Raw genomic sequence first — 23,026 nt, forward strand, 5'->3', positions numbered from 1 at the left:
TCACTATTAAATTTCTAACCTCTTACTAAACTGTTGCTATTGATTTCAAAACCATAGTTCGCGTGATTCATCAATTGATGAAGCGAACTGGAAAGCCGTCGCGGCGCGGAGGCTCCGACCGGTTGCCAGATTAAGATCCTGGCCTGCGAAACTGGAACTATGAAAGTAAGAATTACATCACAATAAGACTAGTAGCAAGACTTGTTACAACTCCTTGTAACTTCTTGAACCTTTAAGTAATTAGTATGCAAGAGGCCGTCTGGGTAGGTACCGCCGCAACGTCTATTTCGACCTCCAAGCAGCAGCAAACATGCATTGTTGTGTTGATCCGGCTTGCAAGACTTTGTAACCAGTGTACTTGGGCAATATGAGATTTAACATTTTCTGTTTCAAAGTGACGAGCGCCGGGGAGTGGCACGCGGTACTTTTTAATTTAATGTAATATCGTAAAGCTTTAACCATCAGGATAGCGGCATGCTCTTTTTGTCGTTTAACAGATAAAATAGAATATGAAAACGTTTTACCAAAAAAAATGAATGCCTCCAATAACTGAGTTCTGAGGTAACATCATTAAAGAAAGATACGCGTCGAATTGAAAGTCTCCTCCTTTTTGAAGTCGGTAAAAAATCCTATATTAATCATACATCACTAATACGCTAAGCTGTGAAATTCTTATCCATAGTGGTGAAGATTAGAAAAAATATGTTATCAAATCTGCAAAAGACTTCACGAAATATATGTCTTCAGGAAGATAGAATTTTTATATTATTTTTCTCGATACTGTATATTTTTTTCCTCTATCTAACAGATTTCTATAGACTTTGGAAGTTCTATATACTTTCTTAGGGGCATAAAATACATAATATTTTTCAGCAAGTCGTAAAATTTTACCCCCTTATCCTAGACGTTTTTTATTTAAGGACGGAGAAAATCTGTAATAACAAGTCTGTTTTTCAGTGCTGACGGGATGGCAGCCTTCGCAGTGCGTAGATATAGGGCCGTTGTGATTGGCTAATATTGAGATACAACATAAATACCACATGAGGCTGGCATAATCTTGTAGATTAAAAGCCTCTAAGCTTATTCATTAAATAAAGATTTAAAAAAAACATATACCTTAGATAGATACACCTTAGTTAAAAAACGTCTATGAATAAGGGGGTAAGTCAATTAATAAATATTCATGACATAATAATTTTAATAAATATTCTCTTGATACTGATAAACACCTTCGTTTATTATGGTGCTTTACACTTCGGTGTTCCGTTTCTTCACTTGCAATAAAGAGGTGGAATGTAAACAATCCATTGTGAATTGTATTGCACATACAAATCATACATCAAACTATCGCATGAACCCGTTGGTCTAGTTAGTGTTTGCCTTTGAGAATAAATTTCTTTTCATCTCTTTGTTTCCAGAAACGTCCATCATTTATCATAACACTTTTCATTTTACGAGGACCTCTGAACACTTTAAGTTGATCTATAATCCGAGGCAATAACGAATGACAAACATGACATTTACTATTAAGTAGAATCTTAAGTGACTCAGTGAGAAGAGGGTAACCTGTGAATCGATCCCAAGCCCCACAATATACAGACCCAGTCAACTGACCAAGAAGGCGATCTTTATTAGTTTTTTTATTAGTACAGCACATAGTTTACAGACTTACATACCGATCTGAGGCCGATTGAAACGTCAGCTATTCTAAGCACGCTAAACAAGTAGTTTGCGTGTGTCAGTAAAGTGAATGTTTGATGCACCACTTGTAGCACTTTCCACGTTAGATGTGAATTAATTTGTCCGTTTGTTTCGCTTATTAACTCCCGTGTTGAGTAACTACATAGGTAACGTTTCTGTTGTAGATCACGGTAATAGAAAGGAAATGTAACACATCTCAAAGTGGTAGATTTCAATTTTATCTATTTTATCAACCGTTATGTTACGAGAAATAGAACATATTTTTGAATACGAACCGAGATGGTTGCTCCTTTATTTGGAAGCAAGTAGCTTCATCCCTGCCCTTAAACATACAATTTGTATAAAGTACTGCAAGACTTGCTTTATATTTGTCACCTTGAGGTGTTAGAAATGGTCACTAATTAAAATAGCCATAATGCTTTCTGAAATATTACACAAGAAGATGATAGATTTAAATAGTAAAGCAAAAACGTAGTAAATCTTACTATTACTTTTAATTACTAGATTAACCAACTAATTGCACAAACCTCCGGTTAGATCGAAGAATGCTGTTAATACAGGATATTTAAGCAATTGCTTACAGTAAAAAGTTAAATATATATTTATATTATTCTATAGGAAACGCGTTCAACTTTGCGGTTACAAAGGCTAAAGAAAAAAAACGTAACATTCACTAAGATAATCTTCTTATTATATTATAGTTCTCAAACTTGTAGCAAATAAACTTCTAATAGTCCTGGAGTTTATAATAGACTCCGCGCTATCGCAAGGTCAAAGAATACATAGTATCCTTAATATATCTTGCGTAAGCATTTTGCAAGTATTACATTCCGATTTAAAGGACAATGCGTACTACACAAAGCAATTACATTTAATATCTAATGTTTTAATAAGCTTTATTATATTTATTGCGTATATCTCGTTTCATCAGACCGGCATAATTGTGTCGACTGGCGATATATCTCACCAGTCTGAACCATTTGTACCTAATCGGCTTACCATCAAGTGCAGAGCGCTCCCTTTATCTTGCCCGTATAAGAAAATTAATATATCTACTATTTAACAACAAATGAAACCAGTAAAAGCATTATAGGGCAAGTGTGCGAATCGAGTGCACTCCGAGTGTCAAGTTGTGGACGACACTCGATGCGTCGGTGTCGGGTGTCGCTGCGAGTCGCACGCCCGGAGGAATCTCATGCGATCCGTTACATACGTGTTGAGAAGACCAGCGTCTTGTGAGTACAACCGGTGACTTAGTTATAGCGACGAATTGAACTTATAATATAGCGTGTATTATTAACAAACTACAAACATTGACGTATATTATATAGACACGAACGTCCATATAAACTATTTGTACAGAATCTGAATTAAAATGGCAACCAATATGTCACTGTGATAATCTATTTATGCACTTAAATAACAAATAATTTTATTTATTTGACTAATATTTTTTATTCACATCCAAGTTTGCACTTAGACTAGCGTTTTTATATTATGAGCACACTCCGTACACGGCCACAAGCATCAATATTGACACCATACTAAAATCAGTTTGAATGGAGAACAGCTCAATTCAGTTGAACACAGTGAATGTTCGGAACGCCAAATCTAGTACGTAGTACCTACATATATATCCATGACAAACTATTAATACATCTTCTACATATTATAATTAACTCATCATCATCATCATCTCAGCCACAGGAAGTCCACTGCTGAACATAGGCCTCCCCCAAGGATCTCCACGTCGACCTGTCGGAAGCGGCCTGCATCCAGCGACTTCCTGCGACCTTAGCCAGGTCGTCCGTCCACCTTGTAGGCTCAACTCACTCTTTGTAAAATGCCTGTGCTAAATGGAGTGACTTCAGTACCACGTATGTAGTACCATCTAGCACGATGCAAATTATATTAGCTTTGATGTTTGTAAGATTCTGTATACCACAAGTGAAACTCTTTAAAAGATCTATGGATACCCACCCAAAATAGCACTGAGACTACTATAAACGTTTTAACATTCTATACTTAGATATAAGAACTAGATTTTTATCGTTATCAAAGCCAATTGATCACTGTACACCTCACCATTTACGATCAACAAAGCTGGAAGGTTCCAGATTTATAACTAGGCAAATAAGCCAGCATTAGCATAAAGAAATGTGCGCTGCAACAAAGTCGGCATCTGCTGGCGACGCTGATAAATGCTTCGAGATACAGCGCTCCCCACAGTCGTTAGTATGAAAATGTATGAAATTAACTTCGAATTACTGCCAATTTAAACTTAGTCGTTTGCGCATGTTTGCGGATAGATATGTGTCTATAATTTTGAAGATTAATGTGCTTGGTATTTGGGTTATAATAAGTATCAAGGTCCGAGTATTCCACACTATTCCTCCGGTCTTCATCAAAATCCGACTAACTACACTACAAATATTTTTCCACTTCCAGACAATATTATATACTGCCCCACTGCTGGGCATAGGCCTCCTCTACTACTACGAGGAATTAGGCCTTAGATCACCACGCTGGCCTAGTGCGGATTGGTAGACTTCACACACGCTCAAAACTCCTATAGAGAACTTCTCAGGTATGTAAGTTTCCTCACGATATTTTCCTTCACAAAGAATACACACATATTTTAGAAAAGTCAGAGGTGTGTGTCCTTGAGATTTGAACCTGCGGACATCGTCTCTATTCGTCACTATTCAGATACCAGTGGTGGTCATTAATTATTAGAACACGCCTAAACCAGGAACAAATATTCAGGAATTACACAAATACTTGTCCCGGTGCAAGATCTCGCGGCCTCTTGCTACATATAACCGGCCATACAAATATACCTAACACTGACTACATACTAACAAGACAGAAAAACATTAACACATTAGAAACTTCGCTTCCTGCGCATTTCTGGCTCAGGAATCTCACCATCTTTAAAAACCCGATACTTTCGAATGCTACGATAAACCTTAGAATACTCGTTGACAATATTAACTTGTATTAGAAGCAAGGTTGGTTATGAAATATACCGGTTTTTAAACATTTGCATACTTTCTCCCGCGGATATGAATGAAAATTTAATTTTGTATATAATTTTGGAAGTTTAATGGTTATAATCTAACACTTATGCAATTAGTGTTGAGCCACAAATTAGATTGAATATTTATATTCTTAATAATTCATATTTGTTTTTTTTATTATTGGAGAGTTCGTTTACCTGTTAATATTATACCATATAACTACATTGTTGCCTACTTCAAGCGCATTACAAAGGTCCTTAAAACATTACAAAGGAAGTTTCAAAACTAAAATCACAAATGCAACCTATTTCGCTTCAAATGAGTCAAATATTTGACCAATAAACATTTCAAACACACTAATCGCCCAAAACCTGACCAATTGCGCAGTGACTAATTTTCCAACTATTTCAAACGTTTCCAACGATAAGAGCTTTGTTTACATCGTGAACACACCCTAATCCTTCGTCAGGCACTTTGGTAAAGTGAAGATTTCTTAACGTAAGGATTATTTTTTTTTATATAGTCTAATGTATTATGTATCCCACTCAAACTAAAGAATCCCAAATTACTCAATACCAGTGCTTTAATTTGAAAACTATGTTAAATGATTTATCTATGATGTTTGCTCCTTTAGCCTTTTGATGGCAAACCTCAAAGCATATTAGGCAAACCCGTTCTTTGCTCAAGGTGCGAACTCATGTCGATACGCAGAGACAAAAAATAGTAAAAACGAAAAATAGCGCTTAAAGTAAGGATAAGAGAAATAAAAAGTAGAAGTGATTATAATAATACTCGACCATACAGAAGTAGACCATGGATCATGAAACTAAGTCGGATTACGATTTGAACCGAAACTCAGAAATATATTTCTTTTTTAATCCGATTAAAGATTTTATTATTCGTTTCTAAGCAATATTTTTATTTTTTATATATCGATGTTTCTAAGAGAATGATTTTAAGCTGATATGTCACTAACCGATTTCACGAGTTCCAAATCCAAGACAATGAAATAATATGATAAAAACTTTGTTTAATCATGCCAAATTACTACAAGGTTAAATATTCTTGGTAAAAAGCAAAATAAAATTTATGAAGCAGCTAAATAAATATTTTGCTAGTAGCTCTCGTGGCTCTCATTTTGAAAGTCCATGTTTTGAATTTCCTCTTTATTTAATTTTTGCCAGCCAAAGCTTCTATGAAAACATTTTTATATTTATTTATTTTGAACTATGCTGGTAAATGCTTAAAAGTTTAAAAAGCAAAGCTGTAAACATCAGAAGTAGAAGAAAATCCACAGTTACTCGTTTCCAAATCCAATCCTCTACGTAACATTAGTCACGATACAATTTCAAATCCCCTCGCCCATTTATGATTGACGCTAAATTAAAAATTCCGACTTTCGAAACTTTCGTCGGGTATGCGTCTAACATTCCTTAATACTCGGGTACTTTACCCTTAATAACAGACCTCTGGCATGTGTTATTTATGACCCGCCCGGGTTTATATTAAAGAAAGTTGTTCCATTTCAAGTTTTTATCACTACACACTTACAAATAATCCTTGTATAAATTGGGCTGACGTGTGCCCTGTGTATTATGTTCGTGTTTAAAGAAAGTCCCTTTTAATTCGGAAATGTAACAACAGTGTTTTTTTTTCTAATAAAAATGTTGGGGATTTTGATCTCTACATGAACGGGGTTTAGAAGTTTTAATGCTAAATATTATTCTATTTGTTTTTAAATATCTACATCATTCCACTAATAACAAAAATCTCCACCACACCTTACATTCTGTATATTTAAATAAAATAACATTTCGCAATAGAATAGTCCAGAATTAATTATTATACGTCCCTAAAACCTTCCCGTTATTTAAACTAATTGAATCCCAGTACGTCCATTACATCAAGATGCCACCATTCAGCTTACCAACAAAAAGATCCAATCAAAAATCACAAATGAACAAGAAATGTATTCCCACGAAACATTTCGCACGGAATTCAAAATTGAAAACGTAGTCGAGACATTAAAAGAGCTCCATTCAGGGGATTGAAAAAAAAATAACAAAGGATACACATGCCGGAGTGATTTGGGAATTCAAAAAAAGCAATCCAGGTAACCGATTGGTGACGTAAGAACATTTCTGAGAACGGCGCTCTTATTACAAAGGCATAAAGACTCAAATACTTCCGTTAAAGTTGGTTTAAACGTGTATTGTTGAAAGATGCGATGAGGAATGGCATGTTTTGGAAGTATGTTATGAAGGCAAAGATAGAATTGCTCTAATTTAGAAAATGGTATTGTCGGAAACAACGCAATAACGACAACATAAAAAAGTTATTTTCTTTGTACCTAATTTTAAAAAAATACCGCTGTCTTGACGTAACCACAAAATGGCAACCGATTAACTTGAATTTCAAACATTTAACAATAAAAACCATAACTAACAAATCTGTACGCAACGCTTCCGTAAAGTGAAATTCTAAAAAACAAAAGTATTACGAAAAAATCAACTGTTCCGCCTATAATGTTTAAAATAAGGCACATTAAACTATCGTTTAATTTAAGTTTACTTTCTCCGGTCACGAGCATCTGATGAGGCTTAACGGAATGATGACGAAGGGGATTCCAGAATACCATAAATTATTGCTCCCACAGCACGATTATGGAAAAACTATTCGTGAATATCACGACTTTCAAATTAAAGTCAGGGTCTATGACAAATTACTTGGATTCTACGATAGTTTTAAATTAGGAACGACTTGTAAATCATAAGAACTATATTTTATTTTGACCAGGTGGATATCTTTCATCTTCTTCAAATTTTAAATTATGGCTCGATCGTAATTTAAATGTTGATTTTGTTAAATGCATTTTTGCTGTTAGTTTTTACTGATATGACTGTGATGTTATTTCTTCACCACAAATAACCATAGTTAATAGACTCAAGAAATAAATATTTTTCCAGAAATGTACTTTTATGAATATAATTACTGCCTTCTACGTGTTTTAAATAAGAATGACGTGTTTATAAAAATAACGCTTTACGTTATTTACCGGTCGGATATTACTTGTCAGGAATACATTTTTCATAATACTTAATTGTTCCTTGAATCACAAATAAATATGGACGTAAGCGAATCCGAAGATAATTTATTGTTATATTACCTTATACTTAAAATTCAACTATTAAAAATAAAAAAAATATATACAGCAGTTTTTACGTTTATTTCGACATACAAATATCCAAATATCTTAACATGCTTTCTCATCTATTATATTTTTAATTAGAATAAACTAAAGATTACTAATTATATTTCTATTGATTCTTTGAGATCCTTTCGTCCAATTTACCTATATACAGTTTTAGTAAAGTAAAAATGAATTATTTACAAATTCTAATTTTTAAAACGCAGGACGAAAATGAACAGTTAATGCACAAGCGACTTAAGTCATAAAACAAAAAAATGTTATCTACGAATAAATCTTGAGCACACGGACCCGCTAATCGGTTAAAAGGTAAGATAAGAAAGTGGCCGTTAAAAAAAATCATCAGCTGAGCGGCACACGTGTGGCAACTTTTGTTTTCTGGAATATTCCATGGTAAAACAATGGCTGTGTTAAATGCTTTAATCGGCAGTCGGTTCTAAGAACGGATGTTCTGTTTGAGAAATTATATTTCTTTAAAAAAGGTTGTTATGAAGATATTTCCTGACCTAAAACGTGTAGTAATATAATATATAAATATCTTTGAAATCTTTCGATGCTTTTATTTTCAAGGCTAGTTTAAATAACAACTCAGTAACCTGTATTTACTCGCCAGATTCGTTGCAATTCTTTAAGCAATTCTTATAGGATGTTCTTTTTTTATATTTACACACATTTTAACCCTCAAATGAATATCCACAAATATATCTTCGTTAAACGCATCCGAATTCCGTACCCATAATCCGTGTCTTAATAGTCTATACGATATACCGATACGCGGGAAATGAGGACCTGAGTCGCATACCCAACCACTCATTGTCTTACGCCATCTTGTAACATACAAGCATTACAATTACCAACCATGATAACGTTGGAATAAAATAGGTTTTGATCGCATACGGCTTATACGTGAAGTTATGAAAACCGTGTATCGAGTGGCGATATGCTCAGAAATCAACGCTAAAGCTTTGATTAGTCTTATTGAGAGATAAATAAGCAAATGGGTCACAAAATGGTAAATGGTCACTAAGAGCAGTGAACATTCATAAAAAGTCTTATTGAAAGGTTAATGAGCAAGTGGGCTACGAGATGGTAAGTGGTTCTGGAGGCAGTGAACATAGCAAAAAAAAGGTATTGGCGATGATGTACAGGGAAGGAAAGAAAACAAAAACATCAAGTATATTTGTATAAGAACTGGTACGTCGCAAATAGCTTCTACCCTATCAATGAGTCAGTAATTTAATTAAAAACGACATTCTCTCATCCCTGCCCGGAATCTGAACTGATGTATATGAGCTAACACAAATTACAATTGTAGAAGCAGTTGTCGATACCTTAAGCTATACGCCGGATAATATTCTCAGAACGCATAAACAAAAGAAGCATCGTGTTAATTTTGTAACAATGATTTCCAACTCCGTTATTGGTTTACAGCGGGATAATCTTTGAATCTATTGTTTCATTAGTAGCTGTTATAAATTTATTTTCTCGGAAACTATTTCGAATTGGTTTTAAGTATTGAAAGTAAAATTTAGATACTTGTAAAAGTAAAGTAACTGACCGTGTTTCTAAGCACGTACACATTATTATATAAATTTAACTATGGCGAACACGTTTTATACATTTTTATGTTTTTATTTACAATAAATATAACTTATATTTACAGTAGATCGACAATCCTCGGCTTTTAAATATGCATAAAGGATAAATATACTTATAAACAAGGTGATAAGGTTTTAAACCAAAGTATATTATCGTTATTATTTTAGCAATACTCATGAATTATATATAAATTACATAAAATATACCGTAGGGTATTATTTTCGTGATTTATTTAGGTTATTTCTAAAATTCAAGTTTTTGAATTAAATTACAAATACAATAAAGCCGTTTGAACGAACTACATAAACTGCTTATGAAAGATATAATAAAAGGTTTGTTTACATTTTTTTATAAATTCAATATAAAATAAAATATGTACTCCAAATTTTTCAAAGCGGCAACTAAGTCGCGATAGACTAAGACTCACTTATACATTCGCGTTTTACGTCATAAAATTTACGACTTTCATTTTAAAGCATTCGATTACATGAAAATGAAATCGTAGCATGTGTTATATTTTGTAACAGCTGTCCGTCATACACATATATAAATAAAACAGACAGAATAGATAATTTATTGTCAAACTAACAGCTGTACTTGAAAATTTAAGGTTTGTTACTTACTAAGTTTTGTGGTCTGATCCAAGCTCGTGAAATGCCTAGTATAATAAGGATAGGATTATCTATTATTTTGCTATATATCTACTGATATAAGGACGTTTTTTTACTGTATTACAAAGCTAGCTCAACAAAAAAAATATAAACGGTAGCTAATGTCACCTTATTTAAGATAGATAGTCGAATACAAGAAATACATATCTTTTAACAGTAACAAGTAATTAAAGTTTATCTTCTTTCAAGCTACCTATTTCTATATAATATGTTATAAATATGTGACAACATTAAACTACATAATTAAAAGTAGGTTTTTTATCGAAGGTTAATAGTAAAATTGCAAATGAATTCATGGCCAAGTGTTTTTGACGTAAGCCGGTGCGATTCCATGCAGAAAAATAGGTCGTTCTGAACGTCACGCGTCGCTTTAACTCATGTCATTGTATGATTCGATGGTTTATGAGATAATTACGATATTAAAAATAATAATTACGATACATCATAGTTATTAATCCATTTTTTTCTTAATATGAGGGAATATAGGATATCGTAATATTTGATAAAGATATCTTGTATAGTACGTAACTTAAGAATTACTCGTTTACCACATTTACTTTAAATCTATACACGCGTAGAAGACAGAAAAAGATCTCGTAGTAATCAATTGGTCAAAAATATAAAAAACAGCAAAGATGCATCAACGTTAGTCAATATGCCTTTGAGATTGAGGACTGAATTCATATCTACGGCAAGGTTGCTAAGAGTACGAGACTTTCTTAATAGAGATCTAAGAACTATTGATTAGACAATCAGCCAAGACTTCACGAACGACACTATATAATACCAGCATCCCAATCCCACGAATCGTGCTGACGACTTCGTGAGGAAACAATTACATCTCGAATAGCTCCAGGCATACGCCGCTAATGCTTGGGAAAGTTTGAAAAAATCCTACCTGAATGTTGTTATTAGGGACTCAAACTCAAATGCTTTAAGTGGTGCTTCATAGAGTGAATGTGCGGGGAAAGAAGAGCATTGATATTGTGAGCAAAAAATTAATGATTTCATGCTAAACGCATTAGATGATGCCGCAAAAACAATTGACGTAAACGTTCTCGAAGCAAGGCTAAAGTCTACTAAGAATATTGATGTAGACCAATAAGAAATGGCCTGTCTTACCTTAGAATTATCTGTCTTAGCTAACATATACGAAAATCACATAGTTCTCCCCAGGTCTGGCGATTATTGCGATTCTTAAAATATACGTATTTTGTTGGGAACTGGAAAATATTCTCAATAGCTTGCTAAGTAGCCACTATTTATCATGTCATGGGACGGATATATCATATTAGTTATAATGGCTAATCCATAGCATATTAGTTACTTGTGCCCTCACTTTAAAAGCTACCGCGTAAGCGTATGTTACTAACTTATCGAAATTTCCAGAACTAGTTGCATAACCTGACTCGTGAGATTTCGATTTCGAATCCCAAATTTTGTAAGTATTTATTTAAAATTAGTTCTAAAAGCATCATTCTTCGTCAGCTGGTTTTATTCCCAATATGGGAATACACTCGCCGAGACTACATCATGAGACGAAAATTTTAAATGTTAACATTGTATTTCTTTCTTCGGAATACTGCTGTGATATTTTAAATTTTAACTTTAATACAGCAATAACATCATTCTCAGCGATAAAGTCCCTTTCAAACTAGTATATTTCTAGGAACACTGGATAAAAAATATGAATATAATACTGGGAATTTGAACAAGTATCGAGAAGGGCGCTGCTAGTTACAATATCAAATAGAAAATATATTTTTAGAGAATAAAGAATACAAAAGACTATGAGATACATTAGGAGCCTGTTTGCTTGTGGTTTTCGTTAACGAAATAAATTTAAATTAATAAGAAAAATATTAAAGAATAAAAAAATATATGAAACTAAAACCAAATTGAAGAAATGCTTTTTAGAAGTAATCTAAAACAGAACATTGATAATTATTGCGATAAAAATATACTTGAACAATTTATAACTAAGTATTATGCAACTCTTAAAGTAACAATACTTTAAAAAAACACAAACAACTGACCAAAAATAAGTTACAAAAGGTAGTTGAATCGCGAAAATTAATCATGGCAAAACAAAAAAGTGAAAGTGTAACATCTACTTCAATAATCTTGTGTGAACTTTAACAAATCAAGTGTAACCTAAAAAGAATTAAAAATAATTATTAATAAAAATACCTCGAAAAGAAATATGGTATACCGACTAACGCTGGAACGTGGAGAGGAATAACTTTTTTTATTGGCTTAGTAGACAAACGAACAAGCAGTCCGCCTGATGGCAATGCCACGGCACAGCAAGGCCGCTGCCACCGGGAACAAACTGCCTACAGGAGGAAGAAGATATACCATCGTCACACATACTCCTACACCCGCTATATTATCTTCATTGGACACAGTAATGTAGTGCACGTCACTAACCACAAGTACATTTCCATATCACCACCATTTAGTATTAGACATTAAGGTCAATTGAATCATTATTGGCAAATTAATAAAGAGAATAGCACATTCACACGTAATAACGGAAATTAACGTGATTACTTTAAAATTGCTGACATTATCATTAAGTGTTCGTAAACCAGCGCGGTCACGTCGTGTTGGCTATATGGGGCTTATAACGATAAATTGTAGCGAAACCGTAGATCTGCGCATGGTTGTCAGCAGGAGAGGAGAGTTGCGAAGGGTGAAGTTTTCAGAAAGATTCGATTATTATCATCCAACCAATAGTTGCCTCTTTAGCGTGAAGGACAGATCCTGATTACCAGAGCGAAGATCACCACAATAACTATTAGTCTCAATGCAAAATCATGCAGATAATATAAAGAAAAAAAAAACACATTCAGATAGATCATTCTATATGGGATTAACGAAAAGACTCTCAACAAGAAATGCATGATTGTAGTATTTTTTCCTATCTGTTCATAGATTTTTACTTGATTTACGACTGATTTAAAATAAGCAATTGAAATCCCAACGCTCCATAACTTTCTTATCCTGGATCCACATTCTCGTACTTATGCATCACGAGCAGCATTATAAACTGACAGTTTTCATTTGAAATGTTCGCAGTCGAAGGTACAAGGCACTCCTTGCACCAGCTGAACAAACAATACCTCCTACGTATTTGTTAATTTAGTTATATCGCGCGATTACTCGCGCATTCGATTTGGGACGAGAAATATTTCACATGTGTTTTTCAAAATTTGAAATACAATTGTATGTAGCTTGCAAACTGCGTCCGCGTGGTTTTTTTGTGTTTCATCACTTCCACCTTATACTTTGTTTTTTTACCGCAGTTTTGCCTGTCAATGAAAATTGTACATCATAATTTGATCAATATTATCACGTCAGGAAACTAACAGATTCTATTTTATAATATGTAATTATAATATAATAACAAATATAACTATAATATACAGCGCATTAATTCTAATAAGCCTAGACAATTAATAAACACACTGAAGTTCAATTTTTTGTAAATATCTAAATTCGTAAAAAGAAATGTTAAGATAATTATAATAGCATGAATTATTGATGTAATACATGACGAATTGAGTAAAATGTTTGTTTACAAATTATCATGTTCTGTTAAAACACCACATAGAAAGCAGACGCCTCTGTGGATGAAACTAGTAAACAGTAATGGAACACGCTTTGTTATCCGTTCGGATAGCAATGTAAGGACCCGCATTCAGTTCGGAGAATAAAAAAATCTCAATGAATTGTTATCTTTATCTATGTTATTTACTTATTTTGCTTGAATTGTTCAACATTTTTATGTGCAATTGCTTAAATTAGATTTGCAAACAAGACAACTAGATGAAACAGATATACCAAAACCTAAATTCCCGTCCCGAAGCTGCAATTGTGATGAAAATTCATTCGTGAATGAATAATATTAGGAGTCCCTTTATTTGTACTTACTAGTATATTAAGTATATAAGATGTAAAGCAAACGTGTTTAAATACTGGTTTTGAATTGATTTATACGCATTAAAGTAGTAAATGCGTATTTTGATGAGTCAACGCAGTGTTTCCCCATGCTGGAGATTTAATGAATGTAAACAAATGAACGTAATCCAACGAATTTGTGGTACACGTAGATGTTAGTTATTAATTCGTTCAGTAAGAGCTGTTATTAGATTTGATGGCCTGATAAGAGTTTTGTATGATGTTAACATTTTCTACCATAAAATAAGAAAAAAAATCGTATCTTTAATAAAATTTGGACAACAATCGACTATCGGATATATTAGATCACATATTTATGGCAGATATCCATTTAAAACCACATACATAATACGTTAAATTATAATGGAATATGTTATTTAATATATGTTCCAATTTTGAATTTGAATTGATAAAACGTATTGTCTGTGGTTATTGTACATGAAACTGTACATTTTACCTCAATAAGAACACGAACACGCAATATCCCATGCCTTTACACATGGATAAACCTCTGACGTTGTATCGTAACGTAATTATACGTTGCAACTCTAACTTCATTACAAAATTCCTATAACTGCCGTACATAATTTAATGAAAATAAAAATAAAATTGTCAATTCAAAAATAGAATAACAATTATTATTTAGTTGAAAAAAAGTTTTAAATATAGAATATATGTAATTATTGTATTACCTTTTAAACAGTTGTTTGTAATGCATCCTGGTAATGGTAACACACTAAAACAAATACATATACATCACAATGCACACACGAGTCACTCATACACCATCTAAACACTGGTATTTGTGGAATTTACATAGGAAAGCACGTACGGCAGGTAGGTTTAAAAAACTAAACACAAATGCGCGCAAGCAAACAACCCTGCTTTTGTCGCGGGGGGGAGCGAGAGAGATGTACGTGGGGTAACAGGTGGGGGACAGGTAACACAACCCCGTAGACAATTGTTTTTTTTTTCAAAGTAACGGCAAGTGTCACTCGAGCAAGTGCCGGCGACTGACTGAGGTAGGTACCTGCGCGGTGCGCGCACGCAGCCGTAGTGTAGTGGATCATCACGTACGTCAGCCCGTACGGAAACGACGCTGTGAGAACGAAATCTTATAACAATTGTTTTAGTCAGAACTACAATAGTTATGAGAATAAAACTTCAATAGATGACTCATATTGTAATGTTTGACTATCAGTTAATTACAAAGAGCAAATACCAGTTTAATCCGTTTTAATTGTAGTTTTAGGAAATCTAGGAAATTTAATTTACTTATTTATTAATAAAATATTCTCGGATTATTGAACAATTTTATAGCCGCTATTAATAATTATATACTTATAGATTTTTTTTCAAGTAATAAATTAAATGACATATTAATTACTTGAAAAAATCATCATACGTTTCAAACCCATTATTTATCTTTCTTATGAGTTTCTGGTACTAATAATTCACACCATAGCATAATTTTTTTCACCAACCATTCAACCGACATTGGATCAAACAGCAAACCATCAAACAGTGATCCAATACCGACTGTGACATACCAGATCTTGGTAATCAACTTGATAATTGCCGTTGTCTCTAGCCAGCGGACAGGAAAATTAATACATCTTTAATTATCCATTACATATTTATGTTTAGTTCTTTTTCACAGTTGTTTTTCTTGTACAATACCGTAGAATAACTGTTGAGTAATTGTTACTTGTGGCAATTTTAAAACAATTTATCTTGCGGAGTAATGTATTGAATTCTTAATGTTCGTCTCTTTCATTACTCCTTGTTAATTGTTGTCTCATTGGTATGGAGACTTGCTTTTAAATCCGCTTTCATGAAGAAATCATCACTGTATTTCCATAAAACCTTTAATTAGTCTAAATCGATTTTCCAAGTCAATTTGGGTATTTCCTAACTAGTATAATTTGCGTTGTAAAAAATAGCCGACACGCTTGTATTAAGTCTGTTATTCGACCAAAATAATAACTTGATGCTATAAATATGCGTGGGAGATTATAAATTAGTTGTAATATAATAAAATTGAATATTTAGATTGAGGACATTGACACGGTACCTTATAATTGAGATTTATTTGTTGGATATGCCGTCAAATAACATAAAAATCACATGATTACCGAACCACTTAGAAACAAATACAAATCCAGAACCATAGATCAGGTGAATAAATTAGGTGGAGGAATAAAGATTAGTCTTTACGTATAAACAAATTGTTTTTTCGGATAAAATTAAAATAATTTGAGTTCCCTAAACTGGTTTTTATCAATAGCAATAATAAATAAACCATGCGTTTACCCCATAATTTAAACCACGCCTTTATTACATGAACATGCTGGCGCATAGGACTTATTGTAAGCAATTATTATGACCTTGACTTTTTCTTATTTTTTGTTAAAAATCGCTATACAAACAGCTCTTTTGCCACTGGAGTCATCAAAGAAACAAGTTCTAAACAAGGTTTAACCTGTAATCTAAGAATGTTCAAAGTCAAAGTACGATTTGCTATAAATGAACACACGTGAACATACGCGGTAACCGAAGCCGCCAGCTGAGAGCCTTGGCCGGCGGTGTCAATGTTATGGCTTCTCCGCTAGTTACTTTCTAAGGTCGTCCTAACTGTACCACTCATTTTTAACGCCTGCTTCCTAATATAGAACCGCCGTTCACTTTGAACACTGTCGCTTGTAAGGAAATTGAAGGATTCGTGAGTCAGTAATATTTGTTTTGTTTTGTGGATTTTTCTCGCGGCTCCATGTATAATGCTAAATTTTAATTAGCAAGTTCCGATATCTTCCTAAGAACTTCCAGATCCGTCTGCACTAGTGGCAATATTTCAATAGTTCTATACACATTCAATTACTCGCAAGCTCTGCCAACATCTCTTTTACAAAAGTCAGCTAGCGGTGATTGTTTACAAGGTAAAAATTGTTTGCGGTAGTTGACCTCTGCAAGTTTACTTGCTAAACCAAATCCCAGTTCAGACCATTCACGGAATATAAGTTTTGCTATTTTTCGGTATAAAGGTAACATAAATGTCAATCTATAGACGTAAATTAAATCATTAATAATATCAGGCTGCAGTCAGCCCTCGCTACTCCATCATACATCTATTTGGTGAGCTTAAAATTCTTCTCCATTGAAGTAGTGAACTATTGGTACTCATGATTAAAAAAAAAAAAAAAATACTTTATTTATCACGTAGGCGAACAAAAGTTGCACTTATGATACGTCAAAACAAAGAATAAGAATAATTATTATTTCTAAACAACTATTAAAATCACTTATATAACTATGGAGATTTTAAATTAGGGATAAAGTTTATACAAAAGACTAGGTACAAACCGAAGTAACCAGCTCGGGCTGGCAAGTAGGGGAAATAGAAGGGTAACGCGTCGCGATCCTCACCGGCGAGGACATGAGCCCTAACCTAGCTAACCTACCAGCCTTTCACTAGCTACCTAAGTGATGACTACCCGAAGAAGAAAGGCAGAAAGAAACTCCGGGCTTTCTTTTTGTCATCAATTGTTCAGTACTTCTTTTGTATTTTTTTCCAAGTCTTTCTTGTACATAGTCACAATAGTTATATAAGCTAATGCACGCACATCACCGTTAACATGGGATAAGATGAAATCCATTCATGTGCCTATGGACTTCTAAATTATACGACCGCATTAACGATGCATAGTAAATTTAGAGGGTTCATTGTAGGGGTTAAAATATTAGCATCTCTACAAAATAAGATCAATTAATAGATTAAAAATATTATAAAACAAAATAAAATTATATTTGTTTATAAAAAAAAACACTTAAAACAAATAAGAAGATGTAAAATTTTAGCCTAACACTTGGTTTATTTACTAATGAAGCAATATTTAACTAATGAGACCGTTTGAAGAGTTAAACCTACGAAAGGTGCGATGTTGAAAATGGAAATACGATATTCATCCACTTTTAACGTTAAATGTTCAATGCAAATGTTAAATAAACGATAAATTGAGTACGGTCACTGCTGTTTCTAAATTGTATTGGCTTAACCAATAGCCCCTTGAACGTAACTAGTAAATTGTCTCTACTTTGAACAGCTTCGTAAATCCACGTTGATTAAACAGCGCCTGGTCCAATATGTCCAATATCCAAAATAAACGTCATAGATTTAGGATACGAAAATCTACTTAATACGACGTGTAATACGAAAATATTTGGAGAAATATATATGTGAAAGTTTTCTGTCAAAAGAGTTGTAAATAATTTGCTCGTTTGTTGGAATTTTTCAAAGAATACTACATGTTAATAGAATATCATTATATGCAGCCTTGAAATAAGTATAAATGCTATTGTATTTTCCGCTAGCATTTAAAGTTTACGTTTTCTTGTACTGGCTCATGATTTAATGTGATCGATGTAAACTTGAAGCCAATCCATCACATATCAGAGATACTTTTCTGTGGTTTTGCAGCTTCTCTTAAAGATACATCTAATTCTAGATAAGATCTATTACAAAGCATGACAGTTCACTAAGAAGATGGTAGAGAGAGGTACACCACCATCTATGTAACTACAACATTTTCTACAAGTGACTTACCGGCCCTCCCCGGATCCGAGCTTGTTGTTCTCGACGATGGCGGTCGCTCTGATCCTGTGCTCTGGCTGTTCGCCAAGCAGCTTCTCACTCCTGCCGTTGTTCAAATGTTCTCGTGCCACACTATACGCGTCACTTATATCTTTATCACTCAAACCATCACTTTCCACTTTAACACTCTTTTCACTCGTATCTTTCTCGTGTTTCTCCGGTTCTGATTTCTCCTCTACTATCACTTCTCGTTTCTCTTCTTTCACCCCGTTCGCGATGACTGGACTAGGTTTCGCTTGTAGTGGTTTCAGTTGTGATTTCGGTGATGATATCGTCGGTTTGCTTTCGATAGCTCCGTTCTCGTTTATCGATGTGACGTATACTGTGGAGTTTGCGATGTACCCGTTCAGTTCTTGTCTATTTTCTGCTTGTGCTCTTTTACGGCGGTTTAGCTGAAAAGAGTGGACTTTTATAGTTCACGTTTAAAAACATTGATATATTTAAAGTTGTAATGAACAAAAATATCGATGCAGTTAATTGCTGTTGCTTTTATTGCAAAGAGTTCCGAGTGGAGTTAAATGCGATCGAAATACTTTCGGATATTCACGTACACAAACATTCAGCCATTGCGAACAAACAGAACGAACGTTTCAGAGGTAACGTTTAATTGCTCCGACGTAAATCTCAACGAGGACATAGAAAATATAAAATAAATACCCGTGACCGAGTCGAGTTTATTTTCAATCCATTTTCTGTCATGCATCTAGGGAATATATTGCAGCTTAGTTTTTCGTGATGTCGTATCAATATTTAAGTAGACAATTGCTAATTTTTGATATGAAAATATAAAGCTTTTTATGCAGTTACCAAAGTATCTACAATTACCTAGGGACAGCTCACAGCGTAGTTGAATTATAATGGCGCCTAATGGGATAGCTGTTAGATTAATCTCTTAACAGTCGCCTGAAATATGCCGCCCTGCCGTTGTGTCAAAAAATTAGGAAACTCACCTTTTTAAAAACCAAGATTATTGTTATAGATCTTTAGAATCATTTTAATATTTTTAGAATTTGAATGTCACTGGGTCATTACTCGGTATCAGATTACCTTAATAAAGAATGCCTAACTCATCGAAATACCTGTCCGCAAAAAATACAAACCATTGTAATTACATGTATGTTTAATGTATGGCAGCATTTAAGTCAGATTTAAGGTTCGACTCACAAACTAAACAAATAAGTTGTTGTGAGATAGGAATCTCGATCTAAAACCAACTCTTCTTTAATAAGTTACCCTTTGTTTTATGCCAAATAGGGCATGGGATTTGCTTCAAAACATAATATCATGAAACAAAAGTAACATCGTATACTTACGCGAATGTTAGACATTGAAATAAAAGTACTTTACGGTATTTTTCGCGAATTTTTGTTTAATTTTTACTTTCGATGTTTGTACTTTGTAGCGTTCATGGTCCGCCTTGTGATCCTTTTATCTATAGTATACATATGTACTACGTATTTATCGCACGCTTACAACTAAGGTGATGCAACTCTAAATAGACAATTTCTGGGAAACGAATAAAAAGATTTAAGAACAATACAGAAGGCAATGAATTGAGCGGTCGTCGAAAGTGAGAATCTCTGTTTCTATTATATAATTTTGTCTTTTCTCGTCATAGGGTTACAGCATGCTTTGGAAGGTAGTTTTTTAACAAAATCATAAAATAAAGAAATTTTGAGTTAGGTCACTTTAGTTCTTTAGTGCTTTATGTACTATGAAAATTACAGGCGTTCAAAGGTCTTTGAAATCTACGATCTAACCAAGCTTGAAGATGCCATAGACAGAACAATAGACACTAAGTGGAGGAAATAAACTAAAAGGTCAAGCGCAATAAGAAAGCCGTAAGTGGGTATTGTTATAATAGCAAGAGATGTTAGACGATGTATCAGATTTTAAATATCATATCATAATCATAACTATTTAAGTTATAGTATGTTAACGCGGTTACATTCTTTCATAAAACATTAGACGACCTCATTTAAACCTATTTTTTTAGCAATATTACAACTTGACCAGAACGTCAAACACAATAATATTCTTTTAAAAATGTATTTTGAAAATTATTAGGATTTCGGTTTCTTTTAAAAGAAGTCTCAGTTTAGATATTTCAGACGCCTTGATAACAACTTATTTAGGCTCACTAGATCCAATAGAATATTTTTTGGGTCACTGTTATCATAATAACAGACATTAGAAAAAACACATGTACTTATCACTTCCTGACCAGACAATCCATCATTTCGGTAGAGGTAATATATCAAAATGTAAATTAATATCAAATATCATTGACCCCGCTTATTTTAAATACAAGAAAACTTTTGACTAATCAATGCACTTGTATATTTAGTTCGTGTCGAAACGCGACATAGTTTGATTGCTAACAGTCATCGATCTTGACGATCTGGTCAAACTGAGACGGATGAAGACCTGTTTTTGTTACAAAAAGTATAATATAATATTGCTAAAGAAATACAATATTCGTGTTACATGTGGACGTCCGCGGAAAGGTTTTTTGCAAAATTTAACTCTGCAACGATTTGACCCAAAGTTGTACAAAAACCAACACTTGAGATTAGAATAATGTGAAAGGCAAATGGAAACACTTAACATTGGTTTTTTACTTTTTTCGAAACTAATCGATGGAATAATATATTAAGGATTCGGCGCCTAAACCTTGTTATCTTCTATTAGGTTATTTTTTTACACTTTCAAACACCAATACTTGAGTTTCACTAACGGTTGTTTTTCGAAATTAAACCTTAAGAACCTTTTATAAATTTGAAATTGTTACGTATGTAACTAATCACAATTGAGGCCTTTTTCATATTCTGTCAGTCATTAATAATAAAAACGCTCCGGAACACAACAAAAGGCAAAAACGAGGGGAGCATTTGTAGTGATTCGAGTGCACTCATCTATGAAATGTAGGTAACGAATGCTCTTGTTACTGGGACCAGAGCGTATGTGCGTGAACCTGCGTGAAATGTTACTATGAATATATATACAATGGTTTTTCTATACACTGATTTAGGAATTTGCTTCACATTTTTTTTCATTGTTTTCAAAAAAACTCGACTGCTTTTACATTTAACAAGATAATAAAATCGATTTAATCATATTTTTCAATTGATATCAATAAAGCGAAGAAAGGATAGAGACTTGGTTTCATTTGGCGTAATTACTAGGCATTATGAGGATGAATACCTTGTCTCAGGACGACTTGCCAAGCAGTATTTTGTAATTCAAAGTTCTGTAATGTTGCTTCTGCTTATTGCTTACCATAAGACGAGCGGCATGCTCGTCCCATCCACCATTAAACTCGCCCATTCTCGCTCTTTGATGATTAACTGACACAGACCTTTATTACGATTATGATACGATCATTTGTCTTCCGGGATAAAACCGGCCTTTATATGCCTATACTTCTAGTAAACATATTTGAATCACATTTATTAAATTCATAGAATATATTGTAATAAGATGATTTACCTCTACAGAAAGCTTGGACATGTCAACTGGTGTGATCCGCTTGAGCGCTGACAGCCGCTGCAAGCGCTGCCGAGCCTGCTCCTCCACAGCGATGAGGAATGCATCTTGCACCACGTTATGTCCGATGTCTGATACTGTAACAAATATATTTTTATTAATTTTGATATCTAAACAAATTTCCCATAGTCATCATAGTTATCATAAAGAAGATAATAGTTTTAGTTTTTTACTACAAATATTTTAGAAGTGTTTATAATCAGTGGAGACCAATTTTCAGATCTCAATCGTTTACCAACATCTGCTATATAAATACATAGCAAACTAAGCTTAACAATGGTGAATAACATACCAACTACCTATAAAATGTAATCAGAAATCAAGATAATGAATGTGACTTATTTATGATTAACAATAAAGTATTCCTTTATACCCACACGAAACCATCGTTTTCGAAAAACTAAACATCTTTCCCCTTCATCTTACAAAAACATTAACAAAACCTAAACCCAATATCGTATCATTATTCTCTTATCTCCACATTGTAATACAACTTGATATTATGGGCTACAATATAAAACAATAATCGGAGAGACTTGAGTCGATGCCAAATACAGTATAATGGGAATCGGTCAGTGACTTTTGGATGTGGTCTGCCTGCCGTCGTAAAGAAAAGAACATCCTAATAATGCAGCAATTCATTTCTCTAGACTAGAAAGGGGAGATTCAA

The 23,026-nt window shown here is 33.6% G+C and overlaps 1 protein-coding gene across 1 annotated transcript in view; it reads right to left on the bottom strand.

Annotated features, from left to right (window-relative positions):
• Positions 1 to 23,026, bottom strand: part of LOC115445809 (MAGUK p55 subfamily member 5) — a 140,923-nt gene that overhangs the window by 102,606 nt on the left and 15,291 nt on the right. Inside the window, 2 exon segments of the mRNA XM_030172253.2 lie at positions 18,763 to 19,202; positions 22,300 to 22,433. Coding sequence (XP_030028113.2) covers positions 18,763 to 19,202; positions 22,300 to 22,320 — 461 coding nt within the window. The 5' untranslated portion in view covers positions 22,321 to 22,433.

This window comes from Manduca sexta, chromosome 11, assembly GCF_014839805.1.
Source record: "Manduca sexta isolate Smith_Timp_Sample1 chromosome 11, JHU_Msex_v1.0, whole genome shotgun sequence".
Lineage (NCBI taxonomy): Eukaryota > Metazoa > Arthropoda > Insecta > Lepidoptera > Sphingidae > Manduca > Manduca sexta.